General features: G+C 40.3%; 1 protein-coding gene across 8 annotated transcripts in view; it reads right to left on the bottom strand.

Annotated features, from left to right (window-relative positions):
• Positions 1–15,227, bottom strand: part of MAPK9 (mitogen-activated protein kinase 9) — a 60,059-nt gene that overhangs the window by 31,449 nt on the left and 13,383 nt on the right. For 7 of the 8 annotated variants that reach the window (XM_057541320.1, XM_057541321.1, XM_057541323.1 and 4 more), the window contains exon 2: positions 9,904–10,074. In XM_057541320.1, the coding sequence (XP_057397303.1) occupies positions 9,904–10,025 (122 nt within the window). In that variant the 5' untranslated portion in view covers positions 10,026–10,074. Of the gene's footprint in view, positions 1–71; positions 95–9,903; positions 10,075–15,227 lie in introns of those variants that run through there. The other variant, XM_057541326.1, reaches the window with a different exon arrangement.

The following is a 15,227-nucleotide window of genomic DNA, read 5'->3' as shown; positions in this document are numbered from 1 at the left end:
TTTTCTTATTAAGAGAAGACAAATATACCTCTTTAGAGCCTGTCACTAGTACTTCTTACCTTCTTACTCACATTATCTATTGTTTGGAATCTATTCCATTTTTGGGGAAGACATTTTTCTTGGGGTTTCAAGGCCTGATGTGTAGCTATCGCCCTGGTATTTCTTTTCTCTGGCTTCCACTGTTTCTGGTGTTACACGTTCTTGTATTCTTTCTTGTTGGAGTACATTCTCAAGGAATTTCCTCAGAAAAAAAGGGCATGGAAGATAAATTATCTTACTCTTCCTTTATCCTTGATTGATAGTTTGTCTTCTAAGCTCGAAATCAATTTTCTCTCAGAACTCCAATGATTTCCAAAGTTGAGTGTTGTTGATGAGAAGGCGTATGCCTGTCTGATATTCATTCCTTTGCTTCTTTTATTCCTCTCAATGATTTATTACAAAGAACCATGTTTTGTCAACAACCCCAAAGCGCTCCCCCCACTAATCACTATCCTTCCTGCCCCCCAAAGACGATAACTACTTCTGACTTTTTTTTTATACTATAATTTTTAAAAATATATTTATTTATTTGGCTGTGCCGGGTCTTAGCTGCTGCACGCAGGATCTTCAATCTTCATTGCAGCATGCAGGATCTTTTAGTTGTGGCATGTGGGATCTAGTTCCCTGACCAGGGATCGAACCTGGGCCCCCTGCATTGGGAGCGCGGAGTCTTAGCCACTGGACTACCAGGGAAATCCCCTACTTCTGACTTTTATAATCACTTCCTTGCTTTTACCAGCTAAACATGTATCTTCAAGCCCCTGCATCATTTATTTTTGCCTGGTTTTTGAAATTGTCTATGTCTGACTTCTTTCACTCAACATTATATTTGTGAGGTACATCTGTTGTTGTGTGAAGCTATAACTCATTCTGTGTCATTGCTATAATATTCCTTTGTTATGATTATATGACATAATGTTGATAGATACATTGGTTGTTTTCAGTTTGCAAGCAAAAAACACGGTCATAAACATTCTTGTACATGGTTCTGGGCATGCATTTCTGACGAGTAGATAGCTAAAAGTGGTATTACATATAGTTTACTTTAGTAGATAATGCCAAACTGTTTTCTGAAGTGGTTTGTTCTATCAATTTCTAGGCATTTAATTTTTTTGTAGTAATATTGACCCTATGTCCTGCAAGAGGGCCAAGTTTAACAAAAGGGAGATCACAAGGGAAGGGGTGGGGGGGCACTAATCCAATCACGAGAGCCCTTTAGAAGCAGAGTTTGTTTTGGCTGGTGGGAAGAGGGGAAAGTCAGAGAGATCTGAATCCTGAGAAGGGCTAGACATGTTGTTGCCTTTAAGATGGAAGGGGGGTCACGTGAGAAGGAATGTGGGACCCTCTAGGAGCAGGGTGGCACCTGGCTGATAGAGAGCAAGGGAATGGAATGGAGACCTCTGACCTACAGCTGCAAGGAACTGGGTTCTGCCAAGAACCTGAATGCACTTGAAAGCAAATTCTTCCCCAGAGCCTCCAGATAAGAGCCCAGTCTAGTGACACCTTGATTTCAGCCTTGTGAAATGCCAAGCAGAGAACCCAGGGAAGCCCACCCAGATTTCTGACCTACAGAACTATGAAATTATAAATGGTTGTTGTTTTGCTTTAAACCACTAAGTTTATGGTAATTTGTTATGTGGCAATAGAAAATAAATACATCCTCTCTTCCATATTTTTCTACCCTTTTGTCTCCCCAGGCTTCATTCTGGATACTTTTTTCCTCACCTATCTTTCAGATCACGATTCTCTCTTCAGTTATATCTAATATGCTTTTAAACCCACCTATTAACTTCATAATTCAATAACTATGTCTTATAGTTCTATAATTTCTATTTAGTTTTTTTAAGTTTTCATTTTCCACCAAAAATTTTTCATACTGTCTTTTATCATCCCGAACATAACATCATAACTCTTTGGAAGTCTGGATCCAATAATGCCAATAACCCCTGTGGATCTGTTTCTTTTCTCTGTTGTTTGTGCTGGATTTTGTGAATGTTGTCCAATCTCCTTGTGTGACTAGTTATTTCTAATTACGTGCTGCACCTTGAACTTGCAAAACTGTTTGCTATCTAGAAATAATTTGATATCCAGTATGATGCTATCTTCCTCCAGGTAGAATTTACATTTATTTCTGCTGGGTACCTGGGGGCACTAGCAATTTGGGCTCACCTCACTTTGGGTTCAGCAAATGAGATGATGTGAAGCTAAGTGGCAGTTCCTGCAAGGGCTTGTTTCATTTTGGTTCATCCTTACTTCTAGGATGCAGCCCTTTATTGGACCCAGTTAAAGCAAAGGAAGTTCACTAAGCCCCTTTAGAGGGCCCTGGACTCCAATCCCTGTCTCCTATAGCCCCACAAAGCAGTCCAAAGGACTCTCAGTCTCTCAGCTGCCCACTCCAGAATTTTCAAATGCCCTCAAGGGAAAGAACACCCCAAATCCTGGGCTCCTCTTACTAGGCTTCTCCTTCCCCAGATACTGGCCTAATAATTCTTCATTTACTTACTCGCTCTCTAAGGGCAAATGCTGAGCATGGGAGTGGGGGTGGGAATGTTGGGAGCCAACTAGCAAAATTGTTTCATAGACACACTTTTAACTAACATTCCTACTTCTAGCCACCCGTTTCATCTTCGTTTTTTGTATCTGGCATCTGTATACTCACAATCTCTTTGGAGTTCTACTATAGATAGGTTCTCTTCTTTGTGGCAAATGTCTTATCTACTTATTCTCACTTCCTCTGCAGAAACTTGTTAAATGCTCCATATCCACTGATTACTGCTCTCCTGTCTCTCTGTTTAGGTGTCTGATCCACCATCTTAAATTAGAACTTCCAAACCATACATTTTAGAGGTGTAACTATAAAGACACAATGATTTGCCCAAGAACTACTGCTATGAGGATCTGAGCTGGACTTAGAACTCAATTCTCCTGAATCATAGCCTTCCTATGCCTTATAGCGTATATCTTCTTTATCACAAAAATTTTGCTGTGGCCATTATGTTTATTTATATATACTAATAGAAAATAAAACAGTATAAGAACAGGCCAACATTCATGCTTGTACAGAACTAGAGGAAGCAAAAAGGAATAAGAGCTATACCAACCATTTCATGTTAAGGTTGTAACTGTCACTTCTAAGCATTGTCAGATCTAATATTACACTTCTTTTTTAAACACTTCATAAAAGATGCTCCACATTGCTGATTATTAGAGAAATGCAAATCAAAGCTACAATGAGGTACCACCTCACACCAGTCAGAATGGACACCATTCAAAAGTCTACAAGGGACTTCCCTGGTGGCACAGTGGTTAGGAATCTGCCTGCCAATGCAGGGGACATGGGTTCGAGCCCTGGTCCGGGAAGATCCCACATGCCGCAGAGCAACTAAGCCCGTGCGCCACAACTACTGAGCCCGTGCTCTAGAGCCCGCGAACTCCAACTACTGAGCCCACCCACCTAGAGCCCGTGCTCCACAACAAGAGAAGCCACCGCAATGAGAAGCCCACACACCACAACGAAGAGCAGCCCCTGCTCGCCGCAACTAGAGAAGGTCCGCACGCAGCAATGAAGACCCAACACAGCCATAAATAAATAAATAAATAAATAAATTTATATATTAAAAAAAAAGTCTACAAATAACAAATGCTGGAGAGGGTGTGGAGAAAAGGGAACCCTCCTACACTGTTGGTGGGAATGTAAGCTGGTGCAGCCACTATGGAGAACAGTATGGAGGTTCCTCAAAAAACTAAAAATAGAGCTACCATATGATCCAGCAATCCCACTCCTGGGTATATATAAAGACAAAACTATAATTCAAAAAGATACATGCACCCCTATGTTCATAGCAGCACTATTCACAATAGCCAAGACATGGAAACAATGTAAATGTCCATCTACAGATGAAAGGATAAAGAAGATGTGGGACATATATACAATGGAATACTACTCAGCCATAAAAAAGAACGAAATAATGCCATTTGCAGCAACATGGATGGAAGTAGAGATTACCATACTAAGTGAAGTAAGTCAAAAAGAGAAAGACAAATACCATATGATATCACTTATATGTGGAATCTAAAATATGACACAAATGAACCTTTATGAAACAGAAACAGACTCACAGACATAGAGAACAGACTTGCGGTGCCAAGGGGGAGAGAGGTGGGAGAGGGATGGATTGGGAATTTGGGGTTAGCAGATGCAAACTATTATATGTTAGAATGGATAAATGACAAGGTCCTACTGTATAGCACAGGGAACTATATTCAATATTCTATGATAAACCATAATGGAAAAGAATATGTAAAAAAAAGAATGCATATATACATATAACTGAACCACTTTGCTGTACAGCAAAAATTAACTTGTAAATCAACTATATTTCAATTAAAAATTTTTTTAATAAAAGCAAAAAAAAAAACAGTTAAGCACATTGTAGAACTGTTTTGTAAAACAAATAGTCCTTACTACTTTGGTTAAACAGCTTGAGATTTTAGAAGGAGAGAGAAAAAGTGAATATATATATATATATGAAAGAAATGTACACACATTTTCCCTGTAGAGCTTTAAAACCTTGAATTATTTAATTCTACTAATAACTTAATTTTATAAATACTTCAAATGATAAACATTTTAAAACTTACTTCCTAATTATTTTATTAACAGTTTTAATGAACTAAAACATAGAAACAAATAAATCAGACAACTGTAAAAATAATTCAAAATTAGGAGTCAGAATATTTTAGTTGGATCCCAGCTCCTCATTTTAATCCTGTATCAATACCTGCACTTTGGTTTACCTGCACACCTGTCCCTATATCTTTATCAAGCTCTAGTTTAAATAGATGATTAACAAGTTTTGTAAACCATGCATTATTGCTACTATGATATTTTACTTCTCAAAAATGTAAAAACACATGTATATTAGTTTCCTATTGTTGCTATAACAAATTACCACAGATTTACTGATTTAAAACACAAATTTATTATTTTACAGTTCTGGACTGTGTGTGTGTGTGTGCGCGCGCGTGCACGCGTGTGCGTCAAACCAATCACACACTCTTTGGTTCGATCAGAGGGAAGGCTCTATTCCAAGCATGAGCTGAGATTATCTGGAGTTCCACAGATAAGTCTCAAAAGATGAGGGTTAGGCGCTTCCCTGGTGGCGCAGTGGTTGAGAATCTGCCTGCCAATGCAGGGGACACGGGTTCGAGCCCTGGTCTGGGAGGATCCCACATGCCGCGGAGCAACTAGGCCTGTGAGCCACAACTACTGAGCCTGCGCGTCTGGAGCCCGTGCTCCGCAACGAGAGGCCGCGACAGTGAGAGGCCCGCGCACCGCGATGAAGAGTGGCCCCCGCTCGCCACAACTAGGGAAAGCCCTTGCACAGAAACGAAGACCCAACACAGTCATAAATAAAATAAATAAATAAATATATTTATATATTAAAAAAAAGATCAGGGATAGTGTCAGAACAGGGACAGAAGAGCAGGCTTTCGGAGGAGACTCCAACCAGGAGATGCAGTGGGGACAAAAGTGATGGGCGTGGGAAAGAACCTGCCATATTTGCAGAGAAGGGACCATTGGAGATAAGAAGTTATCTAAAAGTTAGGGCTTGATGGTGGGTATACTCAAGCCCTTCCATCACTGATGAGGAAGAAAGGAGTCTGACTGGCACCGTTCATAGTTTCTTGCTCTATCTACACGCCAAGAAAAAATCCTCTGAAGACATGTGGGGGAAGTATCACGGGAAAAGTTTCTCTCTTGTCCGTCTGGGACTACCACTGCCTGCACCACCACGGCTGCAGTTCAATGGGACCACGAAGCCTCGAGCCTAGAAGGAAGGTGAGGCGCAGTCACCCACCTTCCCGGCTGAGAGGAAGCCAGCACAGGCTCTGGTAGAAAGTAGCGGTAAAGTAATAATGGAAACCAGGTCTCCAACCATCTAGGCCCAGCTCGCGTGATGGCACCTCGTCTAAAAGCCAGAAAACATCCCAGAAGTCTAAGAATAATTTTCATAATTGCACAAACATTTCTAAAAAAAAAAGTATCAATAATCTGAATCAAGTTAACTAACCCCTTTTCCATGCATCAGTAAAGTTAACCGAACTAAAAGGTTTTGATTTGGTAATGAATAACTGGCTTGGGTTACAAAGTTAAGTGAATCATTACATCAAAGATCACAAACTAAACTGTTAGCTGTGCAAGAGGCTCGTTAAGAGCTATTTTAATCAGTTCAAAGACTTCTTTCTTGAGCAGAAAAGGGTGAAACCCAGTTTTTGATCCTTCCTTAAAATCAAAATTCAGGCTATGGAAATCGGGGTTTCCAAGACGTGACATTTAGGATGGTGTTAAACTTTTAGCCTCTACATGTATGTGAGGTGAAAGTTGCTCCTACAAATGTTAATAAAATTGTCATAAAATTATTTAAATGAAAATACTAAGAGTAAGTGAAAGTACACTTAAAATTATACCAATATATAACTTAAGTTACAAGAAAATGACAACATATTTTAATGCATAATATAACATGAAAATATTACATATAATACTATAGTATTAGGGGTTAAATATCCATTAAAAATGACAAATATCCTTAAGTTAAGGCACCTTTCAGTTTACATTTTTTTTTCAAAAAAATTTTTAATAAGGAGAGATTCACATAAACATAAAATGAACCATTTTAAAGTGAACAATTCAGTAGCATTTAGCACATTCACAGTGTTGTGCAATCACCACCTTTAAGTAACCTCAAAAGATTTTCATCACTCCAAAAGGAAACTCCATACCCATTATGAAGTTGCTCCCCATTCCTCTCTCCCCCTTGCCCTTCCTTGTTACCACCAATCTGCATCTTTCTCTATGGATTTACCTACTTTGGATATTTCACATAAATGGACTCATATAATAATACTACCTTTTATGTTTGACTTCTTTCACTTAGCATGTTTCTGAGGATCATCTATGTTGTAGCATATATCAGTGCTTCATTTTTTTTTATGAATAATATTCCATGTATGTATATAACACAGCTTGTGTATCCATTCATTTATTGATGGACATTTGGGCTGTTTCCACCTTTTGGCTATTGAGAATAGTGCTGCTATGAACATTTGTATACAAGTCTTTTTTGAACATCTGTTTTTAATTCTTTTGGGAATATATCTAGGCATATTTAGTGGGTCATATAATAATTCTGTTTAACTTGTTGAGGAACCGTCAAACTGTTTTCCACAAGTGGCTGTACCATTTTACATTCTCACTGGCAATGTATGAGGATTGTAATTTCACATCCCTGCCAACCTTTGTTATTTTCCGTTTTGTTGATTATGGCCACCTAGTGGGTATGAAGTAGTACCTCATTGTGGTTTTGATTTGCATTTCCCAAATGACTAACAATGAGCATATTTTCATGTGTTTATTGGCCATAAATCTTCTTTGGGGAAATGTCTATTCAAGTCCTTTGCCTGTTTTTTTGTTTTTTGTTTTTTTAATTGGGTTGTTTGATGAGAACCTACTGTATAGCACAGGGAACTCTACTCAGTGCTCTGTGGTGACCTAAATGAGAAGGAAATACAAAAAGGAGGGCATATATGTATACGTATAGCTGATTCACTTTGTTATACAGCAGAAACTAACACAACATTGTAAAGCAAGTATACTCCAATTTAAAAAAAAAAAAAAAAAGATGCTTTTACCCAAAAATAAATAAATTGGGTTGTTTGTCTGTTTGCTGTAAAGTTGTAGGAGTTCTTTATATTCTGAATATTAGACTCTTACCAGATACACGATTTGCAAATATTTTCCCATTTGTGGGCTGTTTTTTCACTCTCTTGATAGTGTTCTTTGATACACAAAAATTTTTAATTTTGATAAAGTCCAATTTCTTGTTTTGTTGCTCATGCTTTTGGTGTCATTTCTAAGAATTCAAAGTCATGAAGCTTCCCCCTTTGTTTTCTTCTAAGAGTTTTATGGTTTTAACTCTTATATTTAGGTCATTGATCAATTTTGAGTTAACCTTTTACATGATGTGAGGTAGAAGTCCAACTTCATTCTTTTGCATGTGGGTATCCAGTTGTCCCAGCACCATTTGTTGAAGAGAATGTTCTTTCCCCACTGAATAATCTTGGCACCCTTTTTGAAAATCAACTGGCCACAGATGTATGGGTTTATTTCTGGACTCTTAGTCTTTAAAAATTCAGAACTTTCCATCCTATAATTCTACCACTGCTTTTACCAGAGGAGGTTTAGCTTATAACTGTTTATTTGGGAACTTTCATTTCAAAACTAGAATTTTTTTAATGAAAAATATACATCCATAATGAGTAATTTCATTATTAAACATTTCTTTAAAAAACAAAGATGAGAAGTAGTATATGATAACTGGAAATCAAAACTAATCTCTGAAAAACAGTATTTTTTAAAGTAGCATGTAATTTTATTGTCATTTACCATGCTGTAATGAAGTCATTAATTTTAACTGCGTAACCCTTGTAAAGCTCTCCATTATACAATTAATCATGAATTTCTAGTCAAGCTCTTAATGTGGTTATTACATTAAATGTCCTTGTATCAGTCTTGCTTAATTCCCTATGTCAAATTACCATCCAGTTCCAAATAAGAGATGGGTTATAAATCAAAAGAATATTTTACTGTCTAGAACTTTTTATTAACATCAAAGTATCCTAATATGAACCATCCATTCACTTTAAAACTTTCCTGGCACACTGGATTTAAGTACCAATATAGCATGTTATCAATTGGAAGTTAAGATCACCACTATTTTAGATGCAAGCCAGGCATTCCTTCCAAACAACCCCTTCCCCCTCATTAGTTTTTCTGGGAATCTCTGAACTACCATCTCCTCTCAGCTTCCAGGGCCTCTAACTACCTAAGCCAAAGAAAACAACTAACTTCCCTGATCACACATCTCTACAACTAACCACTGATGCAGATTCTCTAAACTCAACATCTCTAATAAAAATATAAACTCTCCTACCAGCACATCCAAGAGTTCTCTTTTATCTTGAATCCCCTTTACCTACAAGCTGTAATCATTGGGTGTTTAGCTTTACCACAGTTCCTTTTAGATGCAAAGACAATCTTGTTTTTACTGACCAAAAAAAGAAGAAAAGATTTTGCCAAAAAACTAAGGGATAAAAAGCTTGGGAAGTGCTGATAACTGTAGTCTAGAAAACATGTGAAAAACTTTACCTTTAGCTGGCCAGTGATGTCGCGGCAGCTGACTGTCTTACCAAGCAAGAGACTAAGGTTCAGGGTCAGACCAACAGTTCTGACGTCCTGGGCTGGACACATAGTTGAAGTGAGACACCAAGGAAGAGACGGCCAGCCCAACCCCTCATACGGCATCCCTTCCTGGTTAATCCATGGGGTGATAATGACACTGACTGGCCTCATCCTGCCAATGAAGGGCAAGGCACTGCAATGACGGCGCCTAGAAATGAATAGGAGTGATTGGGAATAAAAGGGGGAGGGGGGAAAGGTGGCCAGGATGAAGAAATGAATAAAACTCCAAATTTCTGTTACAACTCACTGTCATACCTATTACTCTAATATCATAATGACAGGGGGAATGGAAAAGAAAAAAAAAAAGAGAAAAGAAACAAAGAAAAAAGAAAAATTGCTACCTATTTAAATTTACGCAGTATTCTAAGAATTTGAGCTTGTATCCTACAATCTGACTATATGTAACTAAAGCAAGAGGTTGATTCAATTTAGCTTATAAACCTATAGCAAAGAAAAGGGTATTTTTATCATCAGTGTTTCTAAATTCTGACGACTTAGATCTATTAAGTTTTTATTACAACAAAAACTCAATCTACACTACTGAAACAGACCATACTTACCAGACAATTCCTTGGGCTCCAGAGCCAATTGGTTTCAACTGCTGGTAACGTTTTAGGACAGTGAAAGTTGAGTCTGCCACTTGTACACTGTAAAACTGACTATCACATTTACTGTCACTCATGATGTAGTGTCATATGATATTCCAAAGAGCTGGTACAGTCGTCAGATTCCTTGAAAGAGAAACAGAATGAACATGCATTCTTACTGAAATTATACATGCATAGCTCACTTAATAGTGTTTCAGATTTATTGGTATATAAGACAATGTGGCTGTAAGTTGGTAAACTCAGTTAGACCAAGTTCTGAACTTAAGCAACATGCAAAAAATGCAAAGACATTTTAATGGTACAAGATTATCATGAAAGGAAGGAATTCTGAGACCCTGCATGACCACATCTTAAGGGACTGGATTAGGAAATAACAACCTTTGCAGAAAAGAATTTGTACATTTTTATTAGCCATGACAAGACTACATCACTATGTGATTCTCATCAGCTTGCTTCCGGTGGGACCAGATTACACCGTGCTGTCTCAACCAGAGATGGAGGCACTCTGGAGATGCTGCAAAATGAACATGTCTACAATTCATTCATGCAGAAAAACAAATGGACCAGTCTTCTGCTGTGTCCACAAATTCAGGTTAAAGTGACGAACCAGAAAGCAAGTCCGATGCCAAAGTGATTGTAAAAGTGGTAAGTTAAAGAACAACAGGGTGTTGGAGGCCTGGTGACACCTGTGTGTGCCGTGGATGCTCGTGAGTGCGTTCCTACCTTGTGAGGTGGTCCCGGAGCCGGCCTACATTCCCCAAACCCTACATCACTAGTGGGCTTCAATACAGACAGCCATAGACAGAGAACTCTGTCATAAGCTACAGTCAATAACATGGACACTATGTTATCCACAAGGTATGAGTATAAACTGGCAGCCCCAGAGCAGCCTTTTTGTGGTTTAGACAGTAGGCTGAGATTCCTACACTGCAGGAGCCTGTATGATTTTATACAGAAAACAAAGCAAACAGAAATCGGCAGGCAGCTACCTTTACTCCGTTCCCTGGCTCCTGTCTGATAATGTTTATTCAAAAGTTTGCAAGCTATTTATATTGGTCATTTCTTAAAAATTAAAAAGCCAACAGTAAAACCATTTAGGTAAATATTCTACACTGTTTACAAACACAGAATTTAAATTTTATTCTACAGCTTCCCCAAATTCCTGCCTGCTTGTTCTAACACCTAATATTTAATATCTACCCACTGGGTTTTTTAGAGTGATGATATGTGTTTCAACACAATGATGTCTAGGACTTCCATTAAACATGGAAATTGATTAACAACAAGACTGAACAAAGAATTTAAATCAAATGAATAGTTTCTCCAACTGACTGTTGCTTCATGCTTTTTTACCATTCTCAGGGCAGTGGCTGAGGCACAGCTGGTAGTACCAGCTGCCATTCTGACCAAGAGCCATTGCACACTGGCTGGGGATTGCGTCTGGGAGGCCAACGTTGCGCTAGATAAAGTAACACACTGCTCACAACGACCCACAGGAATTATCAGCCCTGTGTTACACTGGAGTGACCCAAGGCTTAGTGAGCTGGCCAAGCCATACTGCTGTGAGAAGGGGGCCCTAAGCTCTAGGAGGGGAGGGACAGGTCTGTTTTGTTCACGGTGGCACCCTGTACTCCCAGGACAGGAGGACAGGGAAGGCCTGGCCCCTGGGACAGAGTGACCATTCAATATACCTCTGCTGATCTGACCCATAACACTGTAGCTAATGATGCCCTCACGATGCTGCTCTATTTTACTGACATCTGAAGGAGCATCCTTTTCTTAATTTATTTATAGTTTTTAAGAGGCTGAGACAATTCATCTCAACATTTACAGGGTACCTTTGTACAAGAAAGTGATAAATAATATAGAAGACATATATCAAGATCAAACAGGTATTGGTCTTGAAGCAGCACCTACTTCACTATTTGGGGGATAAGTGTGAGGAATGAGTCTATTATCTACATTGTAATATAATTTATAAAGAGGTAAGGGCCATAAGCAAAATAGAAACAAAGCTGAAAGGCAAAAGAGGTCCTACCCACGAGCAGGGGTGCAGAAAACAAGAAGAGCTTCATGGAGGAGGTGGCATTTGCCCTGGATAGTTTTGCCAGAGACAGAGTAGAAGCACAGAACTCAAACTGACTGTGCTCAGACATGGTGAATTGCTCAGCTTGACGAGTGGAGTAGAAATGCAAAGGATCAGAGACAGACTCAGAGAAGTCTATTTCTTGGCCATATTGTAATGCACCAGCAATGCTGGTCATTCATAAAGCATTTCTTGAGCACCATTGTGGACCAGGTCCCTTGCCAGAACAGCCAGCATGCCTGCCTTCTGCGTTTCGAGCTTACAGAGAGCGTTCACTGCGGGTAAACTCAGAAGAGATCGGATGCAAGGAGAGCCCTAAACCCAGAAGGATGGAGGTTTAGGGTGCGGGGATAAGAAGTAGCATGTGCAGAGAGCTGGAGGTGCCTTCTAAGCATGACAAATCATTTGAGATTTGATTCTGCTGGGTCACGGGGGGAAAAAACTGGAGAGAAAACAAGGCCAGATCACCCCAGGCCCTGGAAGCCGCTCGGAGCCATCTGGGCCTGGGCCTGAGGGCTGCGGAGCCATCAAAGCACAAGAGGCATGGGCTCACACTTGCTTTTCAGAGAGATCGTTCGGGAAGCTGAGAAAGGGTTGGATTCGAATGGGTAGGACTCAAAACAGGCAGACCTGACAAAAATGGCAGGATCGTGGCAGGTGGGGAAAAGAAGGAAATGCATGGCTTGGAAGAAGAATGTACGTGACTTGTTGCCCTGCAGGAGATGGGGAGAAACAAAGGTGAAACAGCTGGAGGTAAGCAGGAGATAGCTGAGTCGGAGAGTTCGGCTTTGGACAAGTTAAGTCTGAAGTGGCCAAGGGACAGTATGACAGGCCCAGGCTGCTGACCTACTCCAGGATCCACTCCTCCCTTCATTTTAGTAACAGAAGCCACCCTGTTCCTGCTGGACAAATGGCTACCCAACTAGAGATGACATATGGCCACTTTCCTGGCAGCCAGGTGTGACCAGATGACCAACCTTTAGCTAATGAGATGCGAGCAGAAGTGATGTATGCTACTCCCAGATCATTTTTTAAAACAGAAAGCTGCTTGCCTTTCAATCTATCTTTCTCCCTTGCTGTTGGCTGAGGGATCAGCAGTCACAGACCCAGAGATGGAAGTCACATGCTGAAGATGCTAGAGTCACCCACCAGCCAGAGTCTGGAATGACCTTGTGGCACTGAGCTGGCCCCCATTCTGGTCCACCTGCCCACATTGAGATTGGCACAAATTAATCTCAACCTTGTTGAACAACTCTGGAACTCTCTCTGCTACAGCTGTTGTAACCTGTACTCAGACTGGTACAGTATTAGGTTAGCTTTTGTGAATTTGGGGAGTACATTACATCATTAGGTCAATAATTAACATAATTTCATCTCAAGATTTTAAATAATTTTAAAATTAAAATAAGTTTCCCTTATTAGGCAGAAAAAAAAATCACCTAAGACAGAATCTGTCAAAGCCACCTCCTCTGTCAAGCTTGGGCTTCATGGGCTTCATGGGCTTCATGAGAGCAAGAGAAAGAACCCCAAACCAAACTAAGAAAGCATGTAATTTAGCTATTAATGAATTCAACTCTCTCTTGAGATTGTACTTCAACAAAATGGACCTCAACCTGGTTTCAGAAGACAATTTACAAATTGAGAGGTGTTAAGAATTCTTCATGCAACCACATTACCAACACACTGAATGTGCAGTCCCTGCCTTAACTTCCCTCACCAGAAGGTGCTGGTTCCTCACCTCGGTTCCCAGCAGTGGGACCCAGTGCCTACCGTGTTCACTCTCACTTGGCTTCTGCAGGTCTGCCTCTGCCTCCCTCCGCCAGGTCAGGAGCTCCTCAAAAGCAGGGAGGGCCTGTCTTCCCTCTCATACGACATTGTTCAATGCCCACCATTTTTCCACTGAAAAAGCTCCTAGAAGAACACACTGCTCCTACAGACCTAAGTGTGGTGAGTGGGTGCCTCGAGGTTAGGAATCGGCACGGCCTTTGCTAAAGGCATCTGGCTCATGTGCACACTCTCCCCACTTACCATGCTGCTTTGATGAATGCTTGTTTAATGAAACGCTCTAATCGAAAATCTCTATTTCTCCAAGACTGGAGGCCTGTAAAATCTACCCACTCTATATATAAACATTGGGCAGGAGGAACATTCCTACCTGTTTAGAGCCTAGAGTAAGAAATGCTTTAAAGATTTTTTTCCCTACCTCTAGTATTCTAAATATAAGCAATTCAGGTACTATAAATATTAAATCTGATTAATTTTTCTAAATAGAAAAATTAGCTCTAACTACAGCTTTACATAGTTATAAAATTTTAAAGTGGGAAAGAACAGTGGAGAGCATACAGTCTGAGTCTTGTGGGGATGACAGCTACCATTTACTGAGTTCTCCTAACAAACTCCTGACGGCCTCCTGTGTGCCAAGCATGAGGTAGCGGCTGTCAATGGAGTACTAATCGGACAGTCCCTTCCCTCAAACCACCAACTGCATAATTATCACACCACGTAGGAAGTGTCCTAGGGGTATGCACAGGCTGCATGGGAGAAGCCCAGCAGAGTAGTGTCTAGAGGGCAGAGCAAGAGAACAAGTGGAATGTGTGAATGAGAGATGGATGTAAAGGAAGGCTTCCTGGAGGAGACAAGACCTGCGTGCAAGTTAAGTATCAACCTAGGTGTGACGAAACAGGTACTTTCACACATGATGGTGAGAACTATAAATCGGTAAAACATTTTTTGGAAGCAAAATAGGTAATACCTAAGGAAAAATTTAAATGCACAAGACTCCTAACCTGGCAACTACAATTCTATAAATGTATCTGACAAATACATGTGTACAAATATTCAAAGATATTTGTGCAAGGATGTTTGTAGCACTGCTTGTAACAGGCAAAAAACTAGAAATAACCTAAAAAGTACCCTTGGAATGACTGAATAAATTATGGCACAAAAGTATAATAAAGCCATTAAAAACAATGCAGGGGGGCTTCCCTGGTGGCGCAGTGGTTGAGAGTCCGCCTGCCAATGCGGGGGACACGGGTTCGAGCCCTGGTCTGGGAAGATCCCACGTGCCGCGGAGCGACTGGGCCCGTGAGCCACAACTGCTGAGCCTGAGCGTCTGGAGCCTCTGCTCCGCAACAAGAGAGGCCTCGATGGTGAGAGGCCCGCGCACTGCGATGAGGACTGGCCCCCACTT

This window comes from Balaenoptera acutorostrata, chromosome 2 (assembly GCF_949987535.1).
Source record: "Balaenoptera acutorostrata chromosome 2, mBalAcu1.1, whole genome shotgun sequence".
Classification (NCBI taxonomy): domain Eukaryota; kingdom Metazoa; phylum Chordata; class Mammalia; order Artiodactyla; family Balaenopteridae; genus Balaenoptera; species Balaenoptera acutorostrata.
This window is presented reverse-complemented; position numbering and strand designations above follow the sequence as displayed.